The 26,940-nt window shown below is 34.1% G+C and overlaps 1 protein-coding gene across 2 annotated transcripts in view; it reads right to left on the minus strand.

Moving 5' to 3' along the window:
* Positions 1-203: 203 nt before the first annotated feature.
* The window catches only part of LOC110024376 (exocyst complex component SEC5A-like), a 50,118-nt gene continuing 23,381 nt past the window's right edge, over positions 204-26,940 (minus strand). For both annotated transcript variants that reach the window (XM_020724304.1, XM_020724312.1), the window contains exons 8-21: positions 17,845-17,919; positions 17,605-17,742; positions 17,156-17,338; positions 9,889-10,044; positions 8,264-8,390; positions 7,974-8,184; positions 6,206-6,321; positions 5,886-6,123; positions 5,481-5,574; positions 5,017-5,097; positions 4,858-4,914; positions 1,316-1,477; positions 958-1,173; positions 204-584 (exon numbers count right to left, since the gene is read on the minus strand). In XM_020724304.1, coding sequence (XP_020579963.1) covers positions 366-584; positions 958-1,173; positions 1,316-1,477; positions 4,858-4,914; positions 5,017-5,097; positions 5,481-5,574; positions 5,886-6,123; positions 6,206-6,321; positions 7,974-8,184; positions 8,264-8,390; positions 9,889-10,044; positions 17,156-17,338; positions 17,605-17,742; positions 17,845-17,919 — 2,073 coding nt within the window. In that variant the 3' untranslated portion in view covers positions 204-365. The remainder of the gene's footprint in view (positions 585-957; positions 1,174-1,315; positions 1,478-4,857; positions 4,915-5,016; positions 5,098-5,480; positions 5,575-5,885; positions 6,124-6,205; positions 6,322-7,973; positions 8,185-8,263; positions 8,391-9,888; positions 10,045-17,155; positions 17,339-17,604; positions 17,743-17,844; positions 17,920-26,940) is intronic.

Consider the following 26,940-nt stretch of genomic DNA (forward strand, 5'->3'; position numbering starts at 1 on the left):
CACAACCATACATGCATATAATTTCATTTAAACATTTTTTTTTTTTTAGTTTTTTTAATAAACTTGAATATAATGCAATAACAAATATATAATAATATCAAACATAATATCATGTACATCTAAATGAAAATATAACCAAATTAAATTAAAGCAAAACAAATAAAATTGTTCTCAAACATGTTCACAGCAATTTAAAAAAAAAAAAATCAAATGAAACTCATTATTAAATATCCATAAGAAAAAATTACTCTTCCCTACCAATGATTACAAACATGAAAAATATATTACACAAAAGATGCAAGATTTGCAAACAAAACAAATAAATTAGCTAGTAGCAATGACAGTGGTGGGATGAATATATACAGTTATCTCCGTCTGTGTCTGGAGAAACTTGGAGAGTTTACAGTCTGTTGTCTCCTGTATTGTGGCGAAGAAACCGGCTTATGGAACGAAGAATAAGAAGGTTTTTGAGCCGCCGGAAGAGAATTTGGCCGGAGGGAGGCCTCCATGAAGCATGATATGTTGAGACGAGTCCTCTCCAGCTCACCTTCCAGCAATTCCGTGCTATATTGTTGTGCTAAAGCCTGCAAAAAATAAAAAAAAATTAAAAAAATGGAAAAAGTATGATGTTAGACCAGCATAAAACTTCATATATGCAAGTTCTTGACTGTTGTCTCCATTAAGGCATGGGAAGGAGCCGAATGAAAATTTGGGGCATTTAAATAAATACCAACCAATTCATATATATCTAAATATCAAAAGCTTAAACATGGGTTTTTACATTTATATCACCTAGATCTTTCATTTAACATAAAAAATATTACCATTTTAACTTCTTAAAATTTAAAAACATATTTTCATGCAGAGGTAAAGTCAATTAAGTGGCATGCATGTAAATTTTTAGATCTTCCTAAAAATTTACATTCAATATATTCATGAAGGGGGAGATCAACTTACGATCAAGTCGTCCGGAGAAATATTGGATCCCAGTTGCCTGTCATCTGTTATTGCATCTTCACTACCTTTAGTGGAACGTCGGTGATGGCCTGGATTCTCGACGGATTCAGATGCTCCCTCGCAGGTTTTCTCCAATAAGAGTCCTTGCAAGGATTTTAAGGATTCAAGGGCCGCGGGTGAGAAATACGAGTGAAGAACAGTTTCGATATACTCGAGCTGGAAATAAGAGAGAAACAATTAGAAACTCTTGAGTAACATTTTTAAAGTTCTCAATCCAGTAAGAACCTATTTTGGACCTGGATAAACAAAGGTTTGCATAAAATAGTTGTGCAAAAACTTAAAGACAGAATCTATTAACCTCAAGCATAAGTTGGCAGAAACCATTCACGTCCAAAGACTTGAGGTACTTGGCCTTCTGCGTGGTCTTGTTTTCATGAGAAAGGCTAAGAAATGTGTCGATCAAGCCTTCCACCAGAATACCCATTGTTTTCTCAAGCAAAGGCCTGGCACTGGAAAAAACCTGTATCAATAAAGAGTTCATCAAATCCTTAGCTGGAGCAGAAATTTGTTTTCAACTCTTCATAACACTATTTGTAAATCGCAACAATTAAGTTTCAACTAAAGTTTGCAAGGGTTACAATCATCCTGAGAATGTTATTTGATTTATGTTCCTCTTTCTCTTTCCTCAGACTCTTTCTCATCATTTTCCTGAACTACTGGTCATCTTAATATCAAGCCACAACAGATACCAAAACTCTGACTGAATCTGGAATAATCAGTTTTGGAATTGCTGTTGCGTGTAATAGTCCATCTGATAAGGCCTTGGAGATTTTTTATTTTTTATTTTTGATCCTTCAAAACTTGTCTGCCCTTACAATAAAACCTATCCAGCGAATTCTGGGATTGAAATAAATTTTCAGATTTGCAACAGATTTATAAAACCCAACCTCCTTAAATAAAAATGAAAACAGCCTCATTCCTCCACCCTTGAAGCATTTGCCTTCACAAAACATGAACTCCTAGAACTAAATACTAACTAAAAAACTAATAAATTCTCTTAATTCCCCGCTGAAATCACCTATTACAATGCATAGTTAATCGTAGGGCTGTAGGGCCATAGCTGAGCCAAGCATATTATCAATCAGACTAGTTCTTTCTACATGTTAAAATATACCGCCTTCTACAAGTTAAATTTTTTTTCCACATGTTAAAATTTACCACAGCTTCACACACACACCTCTCCCTCTCTCGCCCTTTCTCTCCCTCGGTCTCCACGCTTGGGCATGATCAGACAGATCAAGATTCAATATCCTGAAAGGTGCAGCGAACGTGGATCATGCCACCAACAAGAAGATGAGCAACACCGAGGAAAAACTCTTCAGATAGACAGTCCTAACAAATAGCAAGCAAGGGAAATTCACACAACAACAGATTCACTCCATTTATTCCTCGCTGTCAACAATCTCTAAGAAACTCCATCTCCTTCTCTGTAGATCTGCATAAATCAGATCTAGAAACTTCCTACGTTTCTACAGTAAAAATTCTCTGCATCAGTCGTCTCCCGGCCAGCCATTGCTGTTGAGGAAATCACACAGAAATCTCCTGGCCAGCCATTATTGTCGTGGAAATCACACAAAAATCTTCCATCCAGCCATCACTGACACGGAAAAATCACCTGTTAACTACTCTCACAGCGCCACCTCTCCTTATGTCATGCAACTTTTATATATATATATAGACACTCACACAAAAGTCCGCCTAACTCTTTTCATTTGTCAAATCATATCAACGAAGTAATTCGTCTCTTTAAGGAGGTATGGTTATTTTGGTCTGTTGCTATAGCTAAAACTCCTTCTGATGACCCGACAAAACTAATAGGATTGCAACTAAAAAACTTTCTTATATTCAGCATTTTTCAAAACAACACCTACGTGCAGGAATTTAAGGCTGTTATTTTTTTTTTTTATCTGCATCTAACTCAGTTTAAGCTAGCACTCGGGGAACTTGAACCAGAATAACAAAGCCGACAACGACGCCAAGAATGTCTGATTAGTTAAAAGCATCAAAAATCACTAACAACGACGTCATAGATGTCTGATCGGAAATAAGGGCCAATTCTTCAACAAAAGCTCAAGTCTCATAGCTTTGATTAGATAGAAATCCGAAAAATGACTCCCTACCCAGTTGTGACAAGCTCTGCGAAGGGTACGGCGAAAATCAACAAGGAAAGAAGTCTAGGTGGCTTCCTCCCATAAAGAGGTCCAACCAAGCGACCGGGATCCACGTGAGTGAAGCATTAGAACCCAAATCAACGCTCGAGATATAATTCGGTCGTGGCATAAGTTAGCAAGGGCGATGATTTAATTTTTCATTTGTCATCCTATCGTCTATAAATAGGAGCACTCTTTCATGTATTAAAGGCTTTTGGTTCCCCACTTATAACCCAAGTATTCAAGAAATAAAATGGGTCTAAGAGCCCCGAAAACAGCCCATTAGCTCCCACGGGGCAAGTTTTCTTCTTTCTCTCTCCATCTTTCTCACTCTCGGTCCCTACGTTCTATCCCTTGGGTATGATTGGACATATATATAATTGTGTTGTGTGTATAAAAAAATTCAATATACTTTGATAAATCTTTTTTTTTCCTTTTTTTTGCAATGTCTACAAAATAAAAGCTCCAAACACCAAATTTTCAAGATTAAAGAAATATAATCGTACGCATCCTTTGTATATTTTTTCACTGAATACCTTGAAAAACCAATATATATATATATATATTGAAATTTGAAGTTAACAAATTGAGAAACAAATATATATATATATATTTCAAACTATAAAAATCAAATTAATTCTACAATACTAACATAATTTTTCTAAAACTGATAATTACAGTATTGATAGCAACATTGTAAGAATATTAAGTTTGATAGCTAAAAATTTGTCAGTCTTGATGTTTTAAATAAAACTAAAGATGTTTCTACTCAAAATGACATATCAAACTTAGTCTTGAAAATTAAATTAGAATTTTTGCAAACAAAATTATAATAATACCTCTCATAACTCTCAAAATGTCAATTGGTAGTGAATCTCGAAATCTAATCATATAGCATACTTCATGACCATGTTCTTATGCTCCTTTTAAAATTTTAGCCTTAAAACTCATAAAACAACTTGTCACAACATCTAATATTTTCTTGATGCTCATATTTCTTAAGATATTTTTTAATAAATTTAACTTGATCAACACTTTAGATTTCCTTTTTTCTTGACTAAGCTATTGTGTGTATATTCCGAGCCTTATTTGTCATTGCTTTCCAACAACTTTGCTTCTCAAAAAAGTAACATTTCACAATTTCGAATTCCATGAAAAAGCATACAATAGAAGCACAATATAGCACATGCACCTCCTCCAGAGCTTTACAATTATAAAAAACTTACTTGAAAACACACAGCAATACCAAATCAACCATTAGTTTTATTTTCTTATATAGCTACCCAACTATATAATCATGAAAATGTAGCTTTAACTTTGTTTGCTAACAACAACAACAACAACAAAGCCTTAATCCCACTGCGTGGGGTCGGCTACATGAATCCTTTTTGCTAAACCATAGCACAAAATTTAAGCCGTCTAATAATTATGTGTTGAAAGTTTTCTTCTGTCATATTTTACAAACAAATAATTTGCATAATTAAGATTTTGTATCCTCTTTCTCCACCTCCAATTCTCCTTACAAAATAATAAAATATAAAAACAAGCTGATAAAACAAATTAGCCATATGAATCTCATTGCCAACTTGATGTAACTAGCTTAGAAAATGAATACCTTTTAACACAACCAAAAACCTCAAAAATAACATTTTAAGTATCTTTAAAAGAATAGAAAGAAATAAATGAGTACCTCTGCATGCACAGCAACTAAACTGTGTATTAACTCGATGGTAGCATCCCGAATACCCTGAAATATTAATAAGCCATAGTATCATTAACAATGCATTAAAAGAACAAAATTTATAAAAGAAACAGAATAGGAAGATCAACATGTACACTTATCTTATACCTTAACCAAAGGCGCAGATCCCCATTGAATTCCAGAATCCAAGAGATAGTTCAAAGCTGCGGCGGTTCTTATTAAATTCGACTGAAAAAAAAAAAAACAGCAGACTGAATTAGAACAATTACATATTGTTCATGAACCGAAAACTTAAATATTAAAACCTGCTGCAACATAAGAATTATAAAATATGCTAAAACTTAAATAGTAAGGAGATGTCGTTATATTTTACATAAATGGCAAAAGACAGAAACGGCAGCAAAATAAATGCTATAAAATGAAAAAAATATCTTAGATGCAAAACCATATGATATACAGATTAACAAGAGTATCGCCGTCAATAAAGGAAGACTCCAATGCTAGTTGACACTCAAAAAATTCCAAGTCGTAGAGAGAATAAAAGATTGTGAGTATGCATCAATAGTTAAAGCTTTCAAGTAAAAAGCTATACATAAAATGCTGCATCATACCTTTGCATATGTGTAATTTTCTAGTACTTTCTCCTCAAGTGCAGAAAATGATGAAACTAGATCACGAACATCAGTATTTTGTTCACTTCTTTCCCTCACTTCTTTCCCTGCATAAGAACAAAAAAAAAAAAGAATGCTAAATTCTGATAGCAGTTAATTGGAAAAAAAACTGTACACGCTTTTGAATATTCATTGCACATCCATAAGTTTATATGCTTAAAAAAGAAGAATACTTGTCATCGAAAAAGCCTGACTAGTGTTAGTGTGATCTTAAGCATTTTTTGTCATTAAGCAAATATAGTGCCTGCCAAACTTTGCAGGGCACGTTTCCATAAAAAAACAAGCAATTCATTTCATTTTAATTAGCCCATGGACTATTTGCTTAACCATATAAAGATAGGATACCTGTATGTCGACCATATGTGCATGTATTTTGTATACAACCCACGAGCAAGTTCATCTTTGCAATACCCAATGTTACTTAGAACTATTAACAACCTTTTGTGAGAATCAACAACAGCGCCCCCGGAATGAACCCCACGTAATTCTCCACCATATCCATATAAAAAACCATTCTGGAAATGGCCATCTTCTTTATTTGATTTCGCTTGAGATACCTCAATTCCAATTCTTTCAAGATAACCTGATGGCTTGCAAAACCCATTAGAACTTAATAAATCTGAGCACATGAGCCAAATTTGATTACACTTGTTATCTCATCATACCAGCAAAGTCTAGGAAACAGTTCAAGAACCCAATTCTAACTGAATCTTGAATTTCTTGAATATGTTCCAACATGTCATCCGACTTCGTCGCCTCTGCTGTTAAATTATGAATCATGCTAGAAGCACCCAAAAAAATTATTAATTTCAAGAATAAAAAGTGGATATGTTAATGTCACTTGAAATTCAAAATTCTTTCAATGCTATAATAAATAGAAACCACATTGATTTATGAACGAATTTTAAGACCCCAACAATAAATTCTAAACTAAATACATCTATTTATTAACCATAACTTGCATCCACCATATTTACCATAAAGTAGAGTAACAATTGAAATAAATATTAAAACATATTCATCAACAAATCTTGTTCTTCAAAAATAATGATCTGACACCTCAAGCTGAAAGAATATTGCAAAAATGATCAGCACAAACAGCGAACGTGAGAAGCATATATATACTCCATGCATCATAACATTTCTTGGGAAAAGGTCAGGTGAAGGTAGCTTTTCCAGCATTTTCCTGGACACGGTTCAATTAAATATAATTGAGATGCAAACAACAGTTCAAACTATAATGGTTCACTTATGGCTAATATCCTGACCCCCTTTAAGATTCTCTTCTGCGCTCAGCTCTAACAAGCATTCAAAACTCGGAAACTGATAGATCAAGGTTAATCTGGGAAAATGTTTATACTAAATGAAATAAGAATGTAATTTGTCTCAAATAAGCCTAATTAGCCCGTGGCAGATTCATAGGTTATATATAAAGTTTATTAGAAAGTTCATTATAATTTAATTTGCATCCTCATATTATTTAAAATTATAATCATAGATTACCGTGACAAAAATCTTGAATTCAATTTGATTTATCATTTTATGTTGTTTTAAAAAAAATTATTATTTATAGAATATTTTCAAAATTATTGTAGTTTAAATTTTGAAAAATATTTGTCTTAGAAGTGGAAATTATTTCACATAATCCCAGCTTCACGATAAGTAGATAAATTTTCAAAATCAATACATGCATTTGTGAAGGTAGTTTTTTTGAAACTTCGGTAAAATCACCTTCAATTGTTAAGTGTGGTAAACTAAAATTTGAATATCTTGTCATTGTTAAAACTTGAACTTTTCATTTTTTTTAGGCCGTTTGATTTGGTCTGCTTTTGGTTGTCACTGTTATAATATAGTTGGGATAGTACTTACCCAGTGAAAACTGAGAAGAGTGCATAAATTATAGCCTATTTATTGTCAATGGTCTCTGCCCAGTAAATTGCTAGGTGAGGATGTCAACCCTGGGTTGATTTTTGGGCCAAACCAAGTAAAAATCTTGTCTGCTCCTTATATTCTTTTTTTTTTACACTTGTGATTGTATTTATTTATTGTCTTTTCATTTTCTGCACAAACCTTGTCTGCTCGCGATTTCAATGATTTCAACTTGGTTACAAGTTTTTTTTAGTAGTTTATTTCATGCATTTTCATCACCTATAATAATTATATCATCAATAAACATATAAGAATTCAAACTTTTTCATCATTGAAATATTTTATAAATAGTGTATGATCTCTGTGCCTTTTTAAATCTACAGAATCATGCTCTTAGGGATTGTTTAAAACGAATAGAGTGACACCTTTATTTTTGAAGAAATGTAAAATCCTAATGGAGGATCTATAAAAATTTCAACTTCAACATCCACATGAAAGAAAATTCAATTCCATCCATAAAATTAAAAATCTGAAATTATACTCAAAACTTAATAAAGAACTTACGCCTGTATTCGATCCATAGCTGAATTTAACATTTCTCGGAATGCTATAGGCAGATATGAAATGGCATATGGAGATTTGTTCCTCTCCAGAGTGGATAATGGTATCCACATTTCTTCCTTCGCTATCTCCTCGCCTGCCACTCGCATCCATGAGCAGAGTCTATACACATGAACCTTAGTAATTTCGAAATGAAGGGCTCTCAAAGTTTTAACTGGAAAGTACATAACAAAATCATAATTAAGATTATAAAACTGAAAAAAAAATTACATATAACAACAAATGGTAAATACCAGCAATCGAGGGGGAAATCTCTTTTCCTTCAAGAGCCTGGCAAGCTTTGGCAATTTCTTTGATAGCATTACTCATATATGGTCTAAGAATATTTGATTCTTCAAATTCACGAAACGTGTTGTGGACCTGCCTTACATAAACATTTGGGTAAGTTTATTTTGTCTAGTCACAAGATTCTTAACAAAGACATGGAATCATGGTCAGCACAACTTGAAGAAAATAAGTTAAAAAGGAAGAAAAACCTTACAATGGGTCCAAAAAAATTCAATGAATATATCTTTATAGCATCAGCATATTTAAAAAAAACACACAATACGAAACTAAAAAGATAGGAAATCAACCTCCAATGAGACTAAATAACAATATCAAACAGCAAAATGTCAAATGACAAGGCAGAAAGACTTGTTTTATCCACATAATCCGTCATTTAAAAACTAATAAATAAATAAATAAACAAAATTTTAAGTCACCATAAGTTAAAAAACCATGGGCTTCTTACATTTGGACAGAATATTATAGGACTTTATGAAATCAAAGGTTGTTCTAAATTTCTGTAGATAATTAGAACAAAATCCATCATTCCACATAGCCTATAGGCTTTCTATTGAATTTTTTTACTCAAAGCCAAATCCTAGCAATGCAGTTCAAGAACAAGTAATATCTTCAAAAACTGGCCTAAAAAATGCATATCTAACAACAAATGAGGCTCTGGAAAATGCACGGAGTACATGGAAACTGAAGAATGAAGCCTTATCACTGTATAAAACTATACATAAGAATAAAGGTTGTTTAATAACAAAGCAGCCGGAGCAGTTGAACTCCTCAGAAGCAAAAATTTTGAGAAAGCCCTGAAAAAGAAGAGCTCTTCAAGCCGACAGAACAAGAAGCAACACTCCTGAGAATCTAAGCTAAAGAATGAATGGGAGGTTCGGCTTAAGAGGAAAAGGAAGAAAAGTCTAGAGGCTGGGATAAGGGAAGGATCGAATATTACGTGTGGAATCCGCATGTGTGGATTGGTGGTATTGGGTGGTATTCATCACAATACCACCCCAATACCATCAAATCGGCACCGAACTTGTCCGCACGTAATATTTTTTTCTTTCCAAGGAAAGAGAAAAGGGAAAGGCCATTGAGCAAATCATAAGGGAAAATAAACTCTTCATAGAATATAGGTTAAAATAATTAAGAAAAAATATAACTAATCACAAGTAAATAATGACACTATGACAGCTGGTAATCATTAAAATGAAGAGAAAATTGCATTAAAAATTGCTAATTAAATCTATGATCTCCATGTTTTAATGGAGGCAAATATCATAGCTCCAAGCCCGCATTCTTAACTATGACAACTCACGATAAATAAAAGAATGTTATATTTTTAGTTGTATAAATTTTCATTTATTACGATACTGATGAGATAAAAAGCATCATGAACGCATGCCATTAACACAAGAAATCTTAGCAATGACACCAAGTGTCCCGTCCCTAGCATGCATCTCTTTGGAACACTTACTACTAGCATGATAAACATTTACAACAAAATTAAATATCAAATCAGATTAGAGGTGTTCTTTCAACCAATATTAAACAGCACATGAAGCACACAGGTAACACTTTCACGTACCTTGACCTCAAAAGCATTTATGGTATCATGAACCATAGTGGTAACTTCCTCAAGAGAATGACTTGAAAATTTCACATCAGTGGCTTTGTCATCACTCCTAGTTTGTGAATGTTTGGAATTTACATCAGAATCCAGGTGAACATTGCCTGCAGTGCCCTGGGTCATCAGAACTTCAGAAATAAATAAAAAACAGCCAGCCCAAAGTTATGGAAGCACTGAAAGATATTTACAAGCTTTTGCACCAACAATTATTCTAACTATAAGGAAAAGGACTAAAAAATAGTCATTTGTATTTTAACAAAGGCATTCCAAGTATCTCAAGTCTAAAACATACGTGAAGATAAGAATATTCAGTATAACAAACCTATTAAGTCAAAATTAAGAGGAAGCAATATTTAATGAATACAGCAGGGAGATAAAGCTATGAAGGATGGCAAAATGTCTTTGGCTAGAACAAGAACGCCTATATCCCAAGGCATTCCGGGTATCCAATGTCCATGGAACACACCAAAAATAAAATTGTTTTCAATATGAAGAACAACTACGAATTAGTTAAAGAGGAAAAAAAAAATTTTATATAGAGCCAGGTAAAAGAACAATCAATCAACCGAGGAATTCAATCCAATAGTATGCCTTCAAACTTATATAATGGTTTACTCCTGCATAAACAAATGAAATACTTATATATCATTAATTTAGATAATGAGATCATTTTAAATTGCTATGAAATTAAATTCTTGAGTATCTAAGAAATGAAACGAGCAAGTTCTGCTTTAAATATGCATTTCAAAAGTGGGTTTCACAACGCAATTACAGTAGTTTTTATCTGTAAAACACCTACTCGATTATTATTTAGTAAAATAAATTAAAGATAATATGGTGGTTTCATTGGAGCAGACCATTACTCAGTTCAACGATAAGAGAGGAGATGGAATGGGAGAGAGGCAAGAAACAAACAAAGAGCAAACAGGACGATAGAAAATGTGCAAGTGAGAGACATAAGACACAAACACAAAAAGAGAAAACAAAAGCCAGATAGAGAGAAAAAAAACTAAGATACAAAAAGGGTGAGTGTGAGAGGTGAGCAATCTAGTGAGGGATCGGGAGCACTGGAGTGACTACGGTGATCAAGACAACGGCTATGAGATTTTGTGTGGCCATGCAAGCAGTCACATAAGAGGATGCGACATCGAGTGAACTATACAAGAGTGTATCAAGGCTACTGCTTTTCTTCGGGATCAAAAGTAAACTTTAACCAAGATTTTCGTTTTCAAATCAATAAGACCTAGGTAGGGGTTGTAAAGGAGCCAAACATAAGCGAGCTCGGAGCTTGTTTGTTTTCAGCTCGTTCAAAATGAGCTCATGTTCGAAACAGCTCATTAATAGTCATGTTCATGTTCGATTTGATTTAAATTCAAATTTGTTTGAATTAGCTCATATTTTGGCTCAAATTTAAGCTATTCAAACTTACACTCCAAATTTTTTTATTATTAAATATTTCCCAAAATATGAAAAATCTAAAAATTTTTATAAAACATTTCAGCATATCTTAGTTGTATCCGAAGTCAAATCATGCTCCTTACACACAGCAACTCAAGTATCTTATCCAAACGGAAAATTCATATTTTAAAGAGTATGATTTTTTTTTTTTTTTTTTTTTTTTTTTTTTTTTTTTTTTGGGATTCAAGATGTGGGAATAAGTTAAAGAGCAGCAGAGGAGCGAGAACCATGGAGGTGGGAGTAAGATGGAAGTGGAGTGGAGAGGGGGGTGGGAATTGGGAAGGAATTTTTGGCATTTCGTATACATAATTACATATCACGCTTCATATGAATATTTACATGTTAAATAAAGTTTTTTTTTTTTTCTGTGGCTCATAGTGGGTGGAATCTTGGGTGCGGAAGGGAGGGCTTGGCCAAAATTGTTCTATGAAAATTTCTTACATTCCAGTAACTAATTCTTATGTATTTATATAATTCAATATGAAAATTTTATTTTTCATTTTAAATCCTAACTAAAATTTTTTAAAATCTAATAAAATTTAATAATTTTTAAAATATAATATAAAAATTAATATATAAATATTATAATAATAATACTTATTTATTTATTTATTTATTTGAGCAAAATCGGGTTGAACACTAATGAACAAATCTTTGTTCGTAGACCTGTTTGTGTTTGGCTCGTTCATAAATCAAGCTAAAAAATTTGTCTTGTTTGGCTCGTTTGCTTAACAGACGAATCAAACACGAAACAAGTAGCGAGCCAAACACAAGCTGTTCGCAAACGACGAGTTTTTTTAACAGCCCTAGACCAAGATATATTATTAAATTTCTAAATAATTTGTTAAGGTTGCATGGTATTTAGAGAGAGTAGATCAAGAGGAGAAAGGAAGTTGGAAAGGAGAAAAGCAAGAAAGGTATGTACAAAGTTAGAAATGGATTGTTAAATTGATTTTATATATTTTGGGAGATTTTTCTCATATTTATGCTCTCCGTATTGACATATATTCTTACCATTGCCGTTTTGTTGTTCGCTCGCTGTTTTCGGTTGAACCGTCGTTGAAACCACTGCCACATGTTGTTTACAGGAGAAACAGTTGTTTTCCAGCTTTTGATTCACTGTCCAATCGCCGTTCACGCCAAATTTCAGCTGTCATCCATCCTCCCACTCCCGCTAACCACCCTTCAACTTCTCTAACACCTTTTTGTGTTGTATCACACATTCTAGGAGTACTAAAACGATATCAGGTATCAAAGCCAACCAAAATTTTGGTTGAGAGAATGAGACGCAATGCCCCATAGAAGCTCAACAAGGTGCTAAAAAAATTACCATGGAAGAAATGTAGTGGAAAATCCTCCAATCGTGATGGAGACTCACTAATTTTGAAGGAATTAAACATCGAGAACCCACAACAACAATGATGATTGCCCAGATGAAGAAGATGAAAAAAACCCTTTGCACCGAGAAGTTTCAAGTGACGAAGAGTCGATGCCACGTCAATTTGGCATTAAGTATAAGAAGAGAGGGTGATTTTGAAGTAAATATAAATTTATCATATTTTGACAGTCACATGGAAACAGGAGTTCATCGAGTGGCTCAAGATAGTGGAACGGGCCTTCGAATACAAAAATATTACACATGGCATAAGAGTAAAGCTAGTCACCATCAAATTAAAGAATAGTATATTGCTATAGAAGGGAAAATTAAAGTGCCAATGTGAGGAAAAAACAAAATCATTATTTGATGCAAGTGAAGTAGATGCAACAAGTATCTGCTAGTACATTACATACATAATATGTTCTTGAAACTTCATCACCTAAAGCATAAATATTCCTTAATAGAGGAGTACATCGTTGAATTCCAATAACTTAGTGGAGCCTGAGGATATATAGAATTCATAATGTTGTAATGCTGCATTATTTTCTATTGTTGGAACCTTTGAATTATTTTTCACCGTTCAAGGCGAGAAAAGCAAACCTAAATTTATTGAATTATAATCACTTCGTGCATTTCATGCAATATGACTATAGTTTAATGATTCTAAATTCATGGTGTATTGTAATGCAAGTAAGCTTTTAATTTGGTAAATATCCTTGTCAAAGATGAGCCATGCAGGTGCTTTAAATTATTGGTAAATACCTTTGAGTCTCCCAAGCTTATATTTGAAGTCAAGATATTGATTACCTAACTCATCGCAGTTATTGATATGACTTTGCCCTGATTCACATTTATGGGAAGTGGTTCGTTGCATCTAATTTGGCTTTACCAATTTACCAAATTTAGAAAGATTCATATTATTTTGCAGTTCAAATTTAAAATGAATTCATATTATTTTCCCAAGCTATTGCTCGAGCGCTAAATTTAGCTTAAAATGTTTGGAAATCATCCCTTGTGATCTATTTGGTTGCTAAGGTAATGTCACGGTTGATGAGTCCCAGGTTCAGTAGTTTTTTTATGAACCTTTGTTAGTTTATTGATTGGCTTAATTCATATCTTTATTGTTTTCCTTTGGTAAGAAATTGTAGAAAGTACACAACTTGTGTGCTTGGTTAGGAAGGAGTAGAAATTGTGATGAAAGTACACAACTTTTATATATATATATATATAAGGGTGCATGGCCTGTTATGTTTGGGGGATTGACGTCATCCATGGGCAACATGGTACAGTTACAACCATATTGGACACATTACAAGTTGTCTAGACCTTAGCCCTGAAGGTGGAGAGACAAAACTGCAGCATCAAGTCCATACCACCTTCTAAATATGATTAAACCTTCATATCAAGTAGCAGAAAACACCGACCAAAGTACTGAGACCCCCTTGGGAAGGGATGTCTGCATAGGAGCAAACAATGACTGGTCAGATCATCACGCCCAAAAAACTTCAAACTATAAAGTTTTTAAATGTCATGAAATCGAGCACATCGCAACCAACTGTCTAAACAAAAAGGTGATTTCTTTTATCAAGCATGATGCAGTAGAGAAGGTAGACAGTGAGGGCCCAAATGAAGAGAATGAAGAAGAGTACTAGCAACCCGTAGATGATGTTGAGATACTTGTGGTTCAAGTTCTCCAGACCATGCCTAAGAGAGACTGGTAATGGCCCGGGCATAACATCTTTCGTACCCAATGCACTGCAAAGAAGGTGTGTGGTCTCATTATAAATAGAGCCGACTGTGGAAGTATGATATCTGCACAAATTGCGGATAAATTAAGCCTCATAGCTCAAAAAATATTCCCAAACATATTCCCAGACGTGTTTGAAGAAGGAAAATGAGATATGTGTTGATAAGAAATGTTTGGTGGAAATTTCAATTAGAGACAAGCCGAATAATCCAGTTTGGTGTAGCATTACCCACATGGATGCATGTCATTATCTATTGGGCCGCCCATTGCAGTATGATGGGAGTACACTTCATTATGGGCACAAAAATAACTACATATTTAATAAAGAAGAAAAGTGTATTGTACTTTTGCAATTAAAGGAGTTTACAGTGTGTTAGCACCATTTTTGAATGTCAAGTCAATGGGATGATATTCCACTCTCCCGGAGTACCCCATGGCTCGTGAACGTCCAGAAAAATGCCCTGAAACCCATCGCACTTAATCATGCACATTTTTGCCCTAGCGCACCCGCGTTGAGTCCCCGACACACCTATGCCTTCACTAAGCCTAGCACACCCGTGCCTTCCTTAGGCAGACACGCTAGCACCGGCAAATAGAGAAGATGGTGCGCCCGCAGAAACTCCGGGAACACCCGCGCCCAACTTCGGTCTGGCGCACCAGCGCTGGACCTACACCGACAAGTAGAGAGGATGGCGTGCCCGCAGCAATTACGGGTACCCCCGAGCCCTCCTTTGGTCTGGTGGACCTGCACCCTTATGTGGTCCGGCGCACTCGCGTTGGTTCTGCATCGGGCACCAGAAAACAAGGAGCCCTCGCGGCGAAATATGGGCGCACTATTGTCGCGATCTTGGCGCACAAGCATCAAGTCGTGATCTGTTCTGGTTTGAGCTAGACATAGCTGAGCTTAGCGGACAATTTGGACTTTTGGCCTAGAGAGCTCACCCAAGCTAGCCACCTGTCTACCTCGATCTATCTCAAAGCTTAAGCCCTCACGTCACCTTGCTAAAGCAAAACGTCTCAGTTCCCGATTTCAACTTTTTAAAAATTAATTTAGAGAAGGTGCTTGATGAAGGGAGGGAGAAAAAGGAGGAAACCCACATACACAACTTGGATTAAAAAAAAACTCAATTTGCTTCATACTACATATTTCATTCATCAAAATAACCTTTTCAATTTCAATACACGAATCCTGCTTTATAGAGGTTGATCTGCAGGGACAAAACCAGGCAATTGATATTTAAAATTCATATCCAATCCTCAATAAAGTCTATATAATGCTATCAAAATATAATTTCAAACTTATTAGAGAAAATGATCAAAATAGTCCCTCAACTATCTGTGAGGTGATATTTTAGTCTCAAACTATGTAAAATGACCAATTGAATCTTAAAATTCCTTAATCATAAACATAAAAAAAAAACTGCTGCATAATTAAAAAATAAAATTAATGCTATTTAAAAAGAAGTTTTTTATAACAAAATATACTGTTTGAAATTTTTAATAAACCTAATTTTCTACTTACCTTAATGTACAGCAATTAATTCAAATGCATCAAATGTGGATTGGGATCATATGGGTTGCAAGTTATTTTTTTATACTAAATAAATTTATTTGAGATTTTTGCAATGAAAGAAATTGAGTTTATTTTTTCTAATGGAATTAGGATAACAAAATTTCAAATAAAATTATTTATAATAAAATATCAAATTGTGCATGCAAAGTTAATTGTTATACATGAGAAAATCAGATAACTAGGGAATTAATTTTACTAAAAAAAAATTCAATTTTGTAAAGAATCATTATTTTTAGCACCATCAACTTTAACTTCAGCTAGTTTGGATGAAACGACTATTTTGGCTTCTTATTAAAGATTTTGATGACTAAATCAAACATTTTCCGTAGTATGGGGGACTAAAATGGCCCTTCAAAAAGAGTCAGGGATTACTTTGGTTATTTTCTCAACTTATTATTATTCAAAGAGCATAATTAAACCTAAAAAAAAATACATCATACAATAAGGAAAAAGTTGGCCAAAAAATAAAGGGTAATTTGAATACGTACACAATTCTTATTTATTTACATATCTCAAACCAAAGCTTTCATATTTAGATACATAGTACTTTGATGCTTTAAACCTATGCATGAAAAAGTTCATTTCACTTTTAAAAATAATAATAGTGTTATTTTTAATGCGATATTAAAGATTTGAGTGTTATCGTGTAAATATAAAAGTTTAGGTGTGAGATATATAAATACACAAGAATTGCGTGCTATGTGTGTCCAAAAAATAAATAAGACCGTTAAAAGACTAGAAAAATGGTCTAGTTAAGTAATTTGTAGTCCGATTCAACATTTCAAGTTACTATATTAAAATCGAGTATGTTCCAAGAAAAACTAGATAACTTGTATTGCATAAGTGCTTGTTCAATTTTTATTCAAGCTTTAGGTTCTTCCTAAAAAAATGAGAACTAAATTTCCAAATAAAAGGATTCATTTTGCCAAATTCTTCTCCATTTCAACATTTTGTTGATCCATATCACCAAAGAACAAACTCATCATTTTTTACTCCATTAGTTATTAATCCACAATGGAGGAAGCAAATAAAAGATAGTCCTTAAGAAAAAACATTATTTGAAAGGTACCTTCGCAAACTTTCCACTGAACACGGACAAAGCTAGCCTCCAGAATGCTGGAATATGATGGATGAGTACAGCAGTTAATCTGGTAATATACCTTCCTCTTAACGCATCAACTTCTTCACCAGTCATATACAGCTGTTGCGAGTCTATTGCTAGAGAGTCCCATTCAGAGGAATCAACACCTAACTGGCATGAAGTGAGGAAAAATGTGGTCAATTTCTAGAGGGATCTTACTTATCATAGGTAGTATATGTCACTAGGTATCATTGGTTGTATATGTTACTAGTTGGGTTCACGTGGCACCAAAAGATTAGATACAGAATCACGTATCTCAAAATTTGATATTTTTCAACCGATCTTGATAAAATAGTTCTACATGTAATTACTAGAGAACTTCATGAATTTTGCTGTACAATTAAGTAAACCTAAATATATTGCAATAGAAAACTTACAGACTTGTTTGATTCCTGTTGAATCTGCCTCCATCTTGCATCAGCTTGCGCTCTCTCTTGAATCTCATTATGCAAGAGTTCCATCTGAGCTTCATAATCAATGGTGCACTTTTCAAATAATCCCCGCACCCTATGATTCTGGAAAAAAACATCACGAAAAATTTATGAAATTATGACCACTACAAGAAATTGCAAGGATGAAGAGTAAACCAAATTTTTGAACAAGGTCAGGGAGCATGCCTGAATGTTCAGATAATGCCACACTGGATCTGAATCAGGTTCTAACTCTAGTAATAAACGCACTGTATTTTCCAGCTAGAAAAAACATATAAGAAACAGAATATGTAAGGAATTGTTTGGTGATATAAAAGATAGGAAACCATAAAAAAAGTACCAGTAATCAGGTAATATGATCAACGACAGGGGCCTACTTACACGTAATCTACAATAAATCAATGCAATGAAGAAGACAACAAATGAAAAAAAGTAAATATTCTAATTTTTAAAATAACATTCCCCTAGGGCAGAACAATACTTCTTTCCAGATAAAATGATGGGGAATCTCAATTTAAGACAAAAACAATGAAAAAGAAGCCTTAAAATCCTAATGGTAAATCACATATAAAAACGAAAGTTGATCCGCCCTATAATATTTAATGTAGGATAGTTCAGGGATAAGGGTACCAAATGCAATTTAAAATGAGATGCATGATGAAAACGGATAAAGATACTACCTAGATATTACCAATTTCACTTTAACAAAAATCAATCACTATTAAAGTAAAACAGGAAAGAAACTTCTTTCATTCCAAATGATGATTTAATTACTGTTAAAATTTGAAATCCACAATGCAAATAGTAAACGAACATCATTCCAAAGATCATCATCATGGGCATATTTCGCCATTTGAAATAAACTACAAAACAAAGAAATAAAACAACTAATAAATAAAATTAAATAGATCTGCATCATTTTACTCAACCTAAAAAATTGTGCTTTGATGAATTAATCATTTAGTTTATGCCATGCAATCAAGGAAAAACTACTTTGCTCCTACAAGTTAATCCATATATCTAACATCCATGGCACAAGAAACCTATGAAATTCACCATCAGAAGTAAAAAATAATCCCTGTATATAAGTCTTATAGAACAAAACTAATAAATACATGAGGCAAAGAGTTGAATGTGAATCAACAAGGGGATGGAAAAATAAAAAAATCCATGATACTTGCAATAGATTAATGAAAAAAGTCAAATCCGACGTGTTGAAGATTAGATTAATGCCAGTACATATCTGGATTTTGAGTGAGGAAGTGTTAGTCCCAATATAGTGTAAGCCTTTATATTGCCAAGTATTTCTTATAGATAATTTCTTAAAAGGCCCCAGTGCATCGCCTTTATGGATTCAAACACCAAATATCCCGTTCACATAAACAATAGACAAAGAATTCTTATAATCAATAATTAGTTTCGTGTGAATCTCCTCATACAAAACATTCAAATGATAAAAAAATTTAGGTTCAATTTCAGTTTCCAAATCAATTATAGATATAAGAATTCATCTAAGCATTTCAATTTGATATTCATGAACTAAAATCTTTCAATAAAATCAAGTTAGTTTAATATCAAGTTTAAACATGTAGTTTTTGTGTCGAAGTATGCTCTAATAAAGCTTGAGACAAGGTTTAAATTTCTCTTTATAGACTGTGATTATGGATGTGGAATTTATATTTATATATATAAATAACACGATGTGTCAAGTACTCAGATCAGTAGGTCGAGCATCTGCTTGTCAGTTGTAAGTCCCCTCCGGTCTGGGGTTCGATTCCCCCTAAGTGTAGGGTGTGGTACTCAAATTATAAGCGCATGAGGGATGGTCGGGCCTCATATCATATCCTCCGGCCATTCTTTTATATATATATATTTATTTATTTATTTATTTATGAAAAGACAAAATTCATTGTTAAAAAAAAGATGATACAGAGGTTTTAATAAGTAGGTACAAAGATCTCACTCACAGATATTACAAATGTATTCCCCAAAAATATAATAAAAAAAACAACTCCTAATCATGGTGGGTGCAGTCGGTGGATCTACCACTTCCTCTTCCTCTACATCTAGGGAGGAAGTCCAGCAACATACTGAGATGTGGGATGTGGGCTTCTCGAAACAATGATACAGTCATCCTGAGAGTTACTGAGATCTGGTATTTCTTTCTTCTTCTTCCTAGATTTATAAACTTGTCAATCATCTGTCAAAGGAAGTCTCGTGTGAACAATAGGTGGATCTTCGATGGAGGTAACTGTTGATCTGACTCAGTCTGCAACACACATTGATCCTGACACTCCTCCATAACATGAGTACCCTCTTCTCTCGCAGTAGGTGGATCCAAGCCATTTCGCCTAGCATCTGCTACAACACAACTCGTAGAACCTGTAATCTGAGAAAGAGTTGTCTCAACAACAGTAGGTAGAAGTTGTTGGTCTGTTCGGTGAGGAGTAGCCTTATGAGTTAAATTTTCATTCAATATTTCTGAAAGATTAACAGTGTCTGTTATATTTCCTCCACATGGATGGTGTTGTTAGGACCTGTCGATCTCAAATGTGGGTGAAGCCTGAATCATTTGACAGATGTGTGCCCAAATAGCTTACAGTAATTGCAGTAGTATGATTTTTATTCAGCTACAATTGGTTGTCAATGCCCATTGTGGGTTGTACCAAGCCATATTTCGTCCACATCAGGGAGGGTGATATCCCTTTCAACAAGAATTCTTGCAACTGAATGTCTGGTTAGATTGAAGGTGGGTGTATCCAATTTCATAGGTCTCCCTAGTGCAGCTCCAATAGCGTAGAGGACTTGGTGGTTGAAGTAGTGCAACTTTAAGTCAGGTAGTTTAAAACAGATTGAAACTATATGTGGTTCTTGACTAAGGTTAAATTCATGAGACCACTTAAGCAGTTTCATATACTTTCTCTCTATTGTCATAAACTTTTTGGAAAATATTTTGGCATAGTCTTCCACTTTAGATAATTGTATCATCACACGTCTTCCATCAAAGTGGTCAACCTCCCAGAGTACTAATAGTTTGAGATCTTCGAAAGCCTTTCGAACAATTTCCATTTTGGGATATCCCGATTGGAACTTCCCAATGAGGGTGAATTTGAACTTGTTAACCAAGTTGGAAACTTCAGCATCAAAGAAGAAAAGAGCCAGTTTACCACTCTTCCTGCCCCGATTTCTTGATAAGGTTGTAGTCCTCCTGGCCTTCGAATGATTCGTGGTAAACCTGAAGAAACACCTGATCTGATCTCATAAAGCCAATTATATCAACAAAAAAAGTCTTCTCAAGGTTTAAAATTGAAGTTGTCGGATGTTGAGAAGGAATAGTAGCCATAGAGCTCTGAGTCGAACTGTGGGTCTAACTCCTATGTTGCTCGATCCGCAGGGCAGGAATCGAACGGAGACCACAACAGCACAGGAAGTCTCCAGGTACTGCGAGAGAATTTCCAAGCGGGAACAACTGTGGCAAGAACGAACGAACAGCCTCGTAACAGCGAGAAAAACGCTACGACAAACAGTGACCCGAGGAAGAAGATGATGAACGAGCACGAAACCAACGGAGGGAAGACGAAACAATCGAAACAGGATGGATGCGCGAACCGTTCGTCGTCGAGCACGACGAAGCCAAAGGAGTTACCACAAGGTTTCGCCATCAGGCAAAATCCTAGCAGAACAAGACGTTAACGCAGACGTCATATATATATAACACGATGACGGTGTCCGCTTTGCTAGGCTTTTTTCCTCCAAGGCAATTCTATGGCGAACCGCATAGTTTGTCTCATCTCCTCTTCTCTCCTCCTCTATCTTCGACGATGGCTTTCGATCGAATATACGTCGAAGCCCTTGTTGGTGACAAATCTAATGGCACTCCGAAATCTTGTATGTTTTTGCAATCCTTTCACGATGTCATAGCTTTTGGAGGCGATACTGGTTTTAAGAAAGCGGGCCGTTAAAACGGGAAAACAACTATTTTCATCTCTGACGTCGAATGTTGTACCCTAGCTTCCTCTTGTCACTTTGCCCTGCTCGATAAATTTCTTTACGAAACTTGGCGTTATTCAAAAAGAGTTCGGTTAATGCATTTGGTGGGGGAATGGAAAATCGAGCAACCAGATGAGAGCATATACTCATTCAACTATCCAAGGACGAGGACTATACTCGTTTATTTGCTAAGAGGTCACTTCGGATAGATAATCGCGCCATGAAAATTCTGAAATGGACAGTGGATTTTGACCCGCTCACAGAACCCCTACCATCCCTGTCTGCTTGAGCTTCCCAAGTATGAAATTTCACCTATTTAATCATGAACTCTTGTACACTATCGTCGTGATATATGGTAAATCTCTCAAAACAGACATTCTTACCTTCAATCTCAGCCGACCATCTGAAGCTAGGGTTCTGGTTGAACGTAATATTACTTTATCTTTTCCTGATGAAATTTGGATTGGTTTGCAACATAACGGATATTGGCAGAGGGTTGAAATTGAACAATATCTTCTTTATTGCTCTCATTGTCGTATGTTGGGGCACTCTAACTCTCTCTGTCATCACTTACATCCTCACTTAAAATCTTAAATAAACGGTGCACCTTCCAAACCCCCTGCACCTGCTCCTGCTCACTTAAGCCACACACCTACCACTGATTGTAATACTCTGAATGTTGAAAATTCGGAAGGAATTCCTCCTACTCTTGCTCAATCAAACCCAACACCTGCTACTATTATCACAAATACCGATTGTAGTCCTGTCAATGATGGTAATCTGAAAGGAAATATAGATGGGCTTTTAGTTACTTCCTCTAACGTGAATGATGTTACTTTTGTAGAGGTTGCATCTGCGTCGCCTGTTGATAATTTGGTGTGTCAATAGGTAGAACCTCACGGTCTTGATGTTCACCATGTCTTGGAGGATGAAAATGGTATCAACAATACTACGAATAATATTATCTCTGATGTTGATCCACATACAAAATTGAATGAGGCAACTACAAATTTAGAAAAAGAATGGATTATTCGGAAAACATACAAAAAAATGCAAAAGAATAATATTGAGTTTATGCATCCCAATGAGGGGAACACCACTAATACACTGATGACAATGATCATGAAAGAGCTCATTGCACTCCATCTATGCTTGCAACCACACTTTTGGAAGCCCTCACCGCCAATCACCTTTCACCTTTGCGAATGTCTTCTACCACGTTTTGGCACCCCTCTCCCCCATCCCCTTTCCTCTTTCCTGGATGGTTGAAGGTCAACGTGGACGAAACAATACTTCCATCCCATATGACCAGCACCGGTATCATTATCATGAAGGAGTGTATTAAGGTTGCAGGGTCACAAACCGAGCACTGTGATAGCTCACATGTTGAGCTTATGAATATCACCTCAATACGAAATATTATAGAGCCTAACGTGATCAAATTTAAAGATATTATTATTGAAGGTGCCAACAGTAATGTCATAGTCTGCCTAAGAGCGGCACATTGTTGTGCACATAGGGCCCTGATAGAAAGTATTTTTTCTAGGGAAATAGATAGCCCTCATTTTTTTTCCCTTTTGTTGATTTTGATCGAGCTCACGCTCTTGCTTAGTTGGCTCCTTTTTTGCATCACTTTTATATCTTTTCTTTCAGTAATGCAAAATGCATCCCTTCAAAAAATAAAGATCACCTAGAAATGGACAAGCAATATCCTTAAAAATAATTTTACTACCTCCATTAAGATTAGTATTTCAAAGCAATTACTAAATCCTTAGCATGAATTTTTCTATTTTTATCATTTCAATTTTATAATTCGTAAACAACAGAAAAAATCCAAACTTTTCAATTTATTCTGATTTGCTATTTAACAATATAACTATAAATCACACATCTCAAAATTATATTTTTACCTTAATTTTTTTTCTCCACATCCAATCCATCAACCTATCAACGTAAAACCTAACTCCATAAGCCATAAAAATTGACAACAAATGGAATTTTACCTCTAAAACCCTACTCGCTCTTCGCATCCCTTTCTTCTTCCTTTCTTGTTCCTTTGTTTCAGTTAATGCCAAACCAAAGCTCTCTATATGAAGTTATGGTATGAGAAAATGGGAATGAAAGCTTCAATTCTTAAGGTTTATATAAATTTATATAAATATATAACAGTGTTTTTTACTCCACCACTATCCAATACTACAGCTGACAATTCATATTCTTCTAAGCGGAACACAGGCAAGACAAATGCTTGCTACAAATACAATGGCTTCATGAATAGTAAATTTTCTTCTAAGTGGAACGCGAGCAAGAAAAATGCTTGCTACAATACAATGGTTTCATGAATAGTAAATTTATTCAAATGAATAGTATGATAAAATACTCTGGAAAAAGAAGTCAGTGTGTTAAATTTATAAAAGCTTATATATTAATATTTTATAACGTACATCTATTAATCAAAACAATCACAGAAAAATTAAGAATTTAATAAAAATATCTTTTATTATTTTGTGAGATGTATAAAAAGAGAGAATATTTTTTAGAAAAAGTTTGATCTCACATTATAATATTTTTGGGTATTATAATTATATCCTCCTTATGAGAATTTCATCTTCAAACTTTCTTTCTTTGCTAATCAATCAAATAAATGAGGCAAATCTTTATCTAATTTCATGTTATCTTTCCAAAGTTAATTACTTCACTTTCTGATCTATGCCCCCACTTCATCTTAACATAGAGAATATGTATATTTTTCAACTTCAAACAAAAAACTACTAATATTCTTTGGGGTTCTTCAATATAAGTTAGTTCTTCGCACCTCAATTCATTGTAAGGTATTCTATAATTTAAATCCATAACCTATTTCCTCAACATAAAACATTGTATATATCTCAAGTCTGTTGCTAAAATAAATTTGTAGACAAACTTGTCTAACCTTTCAGATATTTCAATTCTCCCCTTGACCAAACACGCATATACCATTGGTCTACCTTTCAAAATTAATAAATCATTAATATTCTAATTTATAATTTGGGCCACATATTTTTTGCTAACGACCATACACAACTTTCAACATATATCTGACAAATCTGATTTTCTTCATAGAAACATCAGCTAATGTTAGATTCATCAACTATCTTTCTCAACTTCAAACAAGTTTAATGAAGTTTTACACATTCTATCATACAATGTCTCATAACGGCTTCCTAATATTGGATTAATAACTATTATTATAAGAATACTCTATGATTGGAAAGTGAAACCCCAAAAGCAGTCACCAAAACCAAATACATATAATCATAAAAAATCTTCTAACACAAAACAACTGTTTTTTAATTTGACATCAATTTATAGATGAAATGTTGTAAGCCCGCTGCCCAAACTTTCATACATGCTCTTCCACAATCTAGAAGTAAATCCGCCATATCTATCTGATACAATCATAATTGATATGCCATGTAATCCGACAATCTATTTCACATATAAAATCGACAATTTTTAAATCGAATTTGACTGCTTAATAGGTAAAAAATAAATTGGCGTAGTTATTCAATCATCACCCATACACAATCATGATCATATCTAGATCAAGAAAACCATACAAAAAAATTCATTAAAATATCTTCTCACTTCAATTCTATAAAGATAATATCTGCAACACTTGATCTCCGATGTTCAATCTTAAAAAACTAACAAGTTTCACAGTTAAATACACATTCAACAACATTTTTTTATGTCAGACCACCAAAATAAGATTTTTAAATTTCGTATGCATCTTAGTGCTCCCTTTGAATGGTATATCAAAAGTAATGATCGTCCTACAAAATCATCTGTCTCAAATTAAAATCATAACATACCGATAACATATCTTGTTTTTAGCACCACCTTATTCATCAATAGTGATTTCTTCCTTTTTCCTAGATGAATTTAATTATTTTTTTATGCTCGCTACTAAATTTATGAGCCTCTTAAATTCAACCTTCAAAATTTGGCTCAGATTTAGTAATCCTATGTCAGCCAATCTTCGGATCTCTAAGGGCAAAACTTACATTTCCTCAATCCATTTGAAATTTTTGAGTAATCATCTAGTTTTGTAATACCTGCCAATTTTGGATTCAAAGCATCAATCATAATATTTACTTTTCTTGGGAAATGCTACATATGCAGCTTATAATCTTTAATCAATACAAGTCATCTTCTTTGCCTCCATTTTAACTCTTTCTATTTGAAAATATATTTTAAACTCAATGATCACTAAATATTTCACAGTTTATCCCATACATATAGTGTCTCTGAATAGTTAGAGTAAATATTACAATTGCTTAATTTCATATCACCAGTTGGATAATTTTTACATTAAATATCAGCTAACTTTATGCACAAACAATCATGTATTTTCTTCATTCTACAATGAAATATATTGCAATCCTTTTAATGATGCATCACCAAAAATATGAAACTCGTGTTCCTTATGGGATAGCTAACATTAGCACAATTGTTAGATGATTTTTTAATTGTTGGAACTTATTCCCACATTCTTCCAATTATTCAAACTTAATATTATTTCTCATCAAGTTAGCCGATGACAAAACTAATCATTTAACAATTCTACTGAAATATCTAACTAAATCTAGAAAACTTTGAACTTCTATAATATCTTTTTGGTACAACATTCTAATACTGTCCCTGCCTTCTGAGAATCTAATAAAATTCGTTTATAACTTATTATGTGTTCCAGAAATTCAATACTTCTCAATCAAACTTTACATTCTAAAAATTTTGCAAACAATTGGATTCTTCCTTATCAAATGTTCAGCATGATCTGCAACATTCTTAAAGTAAATCAAAATATTATACGTCTTCCTCTGTCTTTCTTAATATCAGTCAAATCTAAAACATATACTCTCCTAATAGAATCATCAGATGGTTGGCGTTTAATGTGACCAAAGCATCTAAGATGACTCTTACTAATTCAACCCGCCACTGGAGCTACACCAACCCTATCACGGATAAATTCATTTTGCATTTCGTCTTTAAGTGTAAAGCCACTCATTCATCTGATCATTCTCATCTCAGCAACACTTAACTTAGTATTATGCTTCTCTTTTAAAGGCCAACATTCAACGCCATAGATTGCAGATCTCACCACCCACTTATAAAATTTCCCTTTCTGTCTAAGCAGTACTTTACTATCACACAAAAGGCTCGAAGCATTCCTCCACTTCAACCAACCAACTTGAATTCTACTATTAACATCCCCATCTATATCTATATCACCATCGTCAACAAACCCAA

Source organism: Phalaenopsis equestris, unplaced genomic scaffold, assembly GCF_001263595.1.
Source record: "Phalaenopsis equestris unplaced genomic scaffold, ASM126359v1 Scaffold000002, whole genome shotgun sequence".
NCBI classification, from domain to species: Eukaryota; Viridiplantae; Streptophyta; class Magnoliopsida; order Asparagales; family Orchidaceae; genus Phalaenopsis; species Phalaenopsis equestris.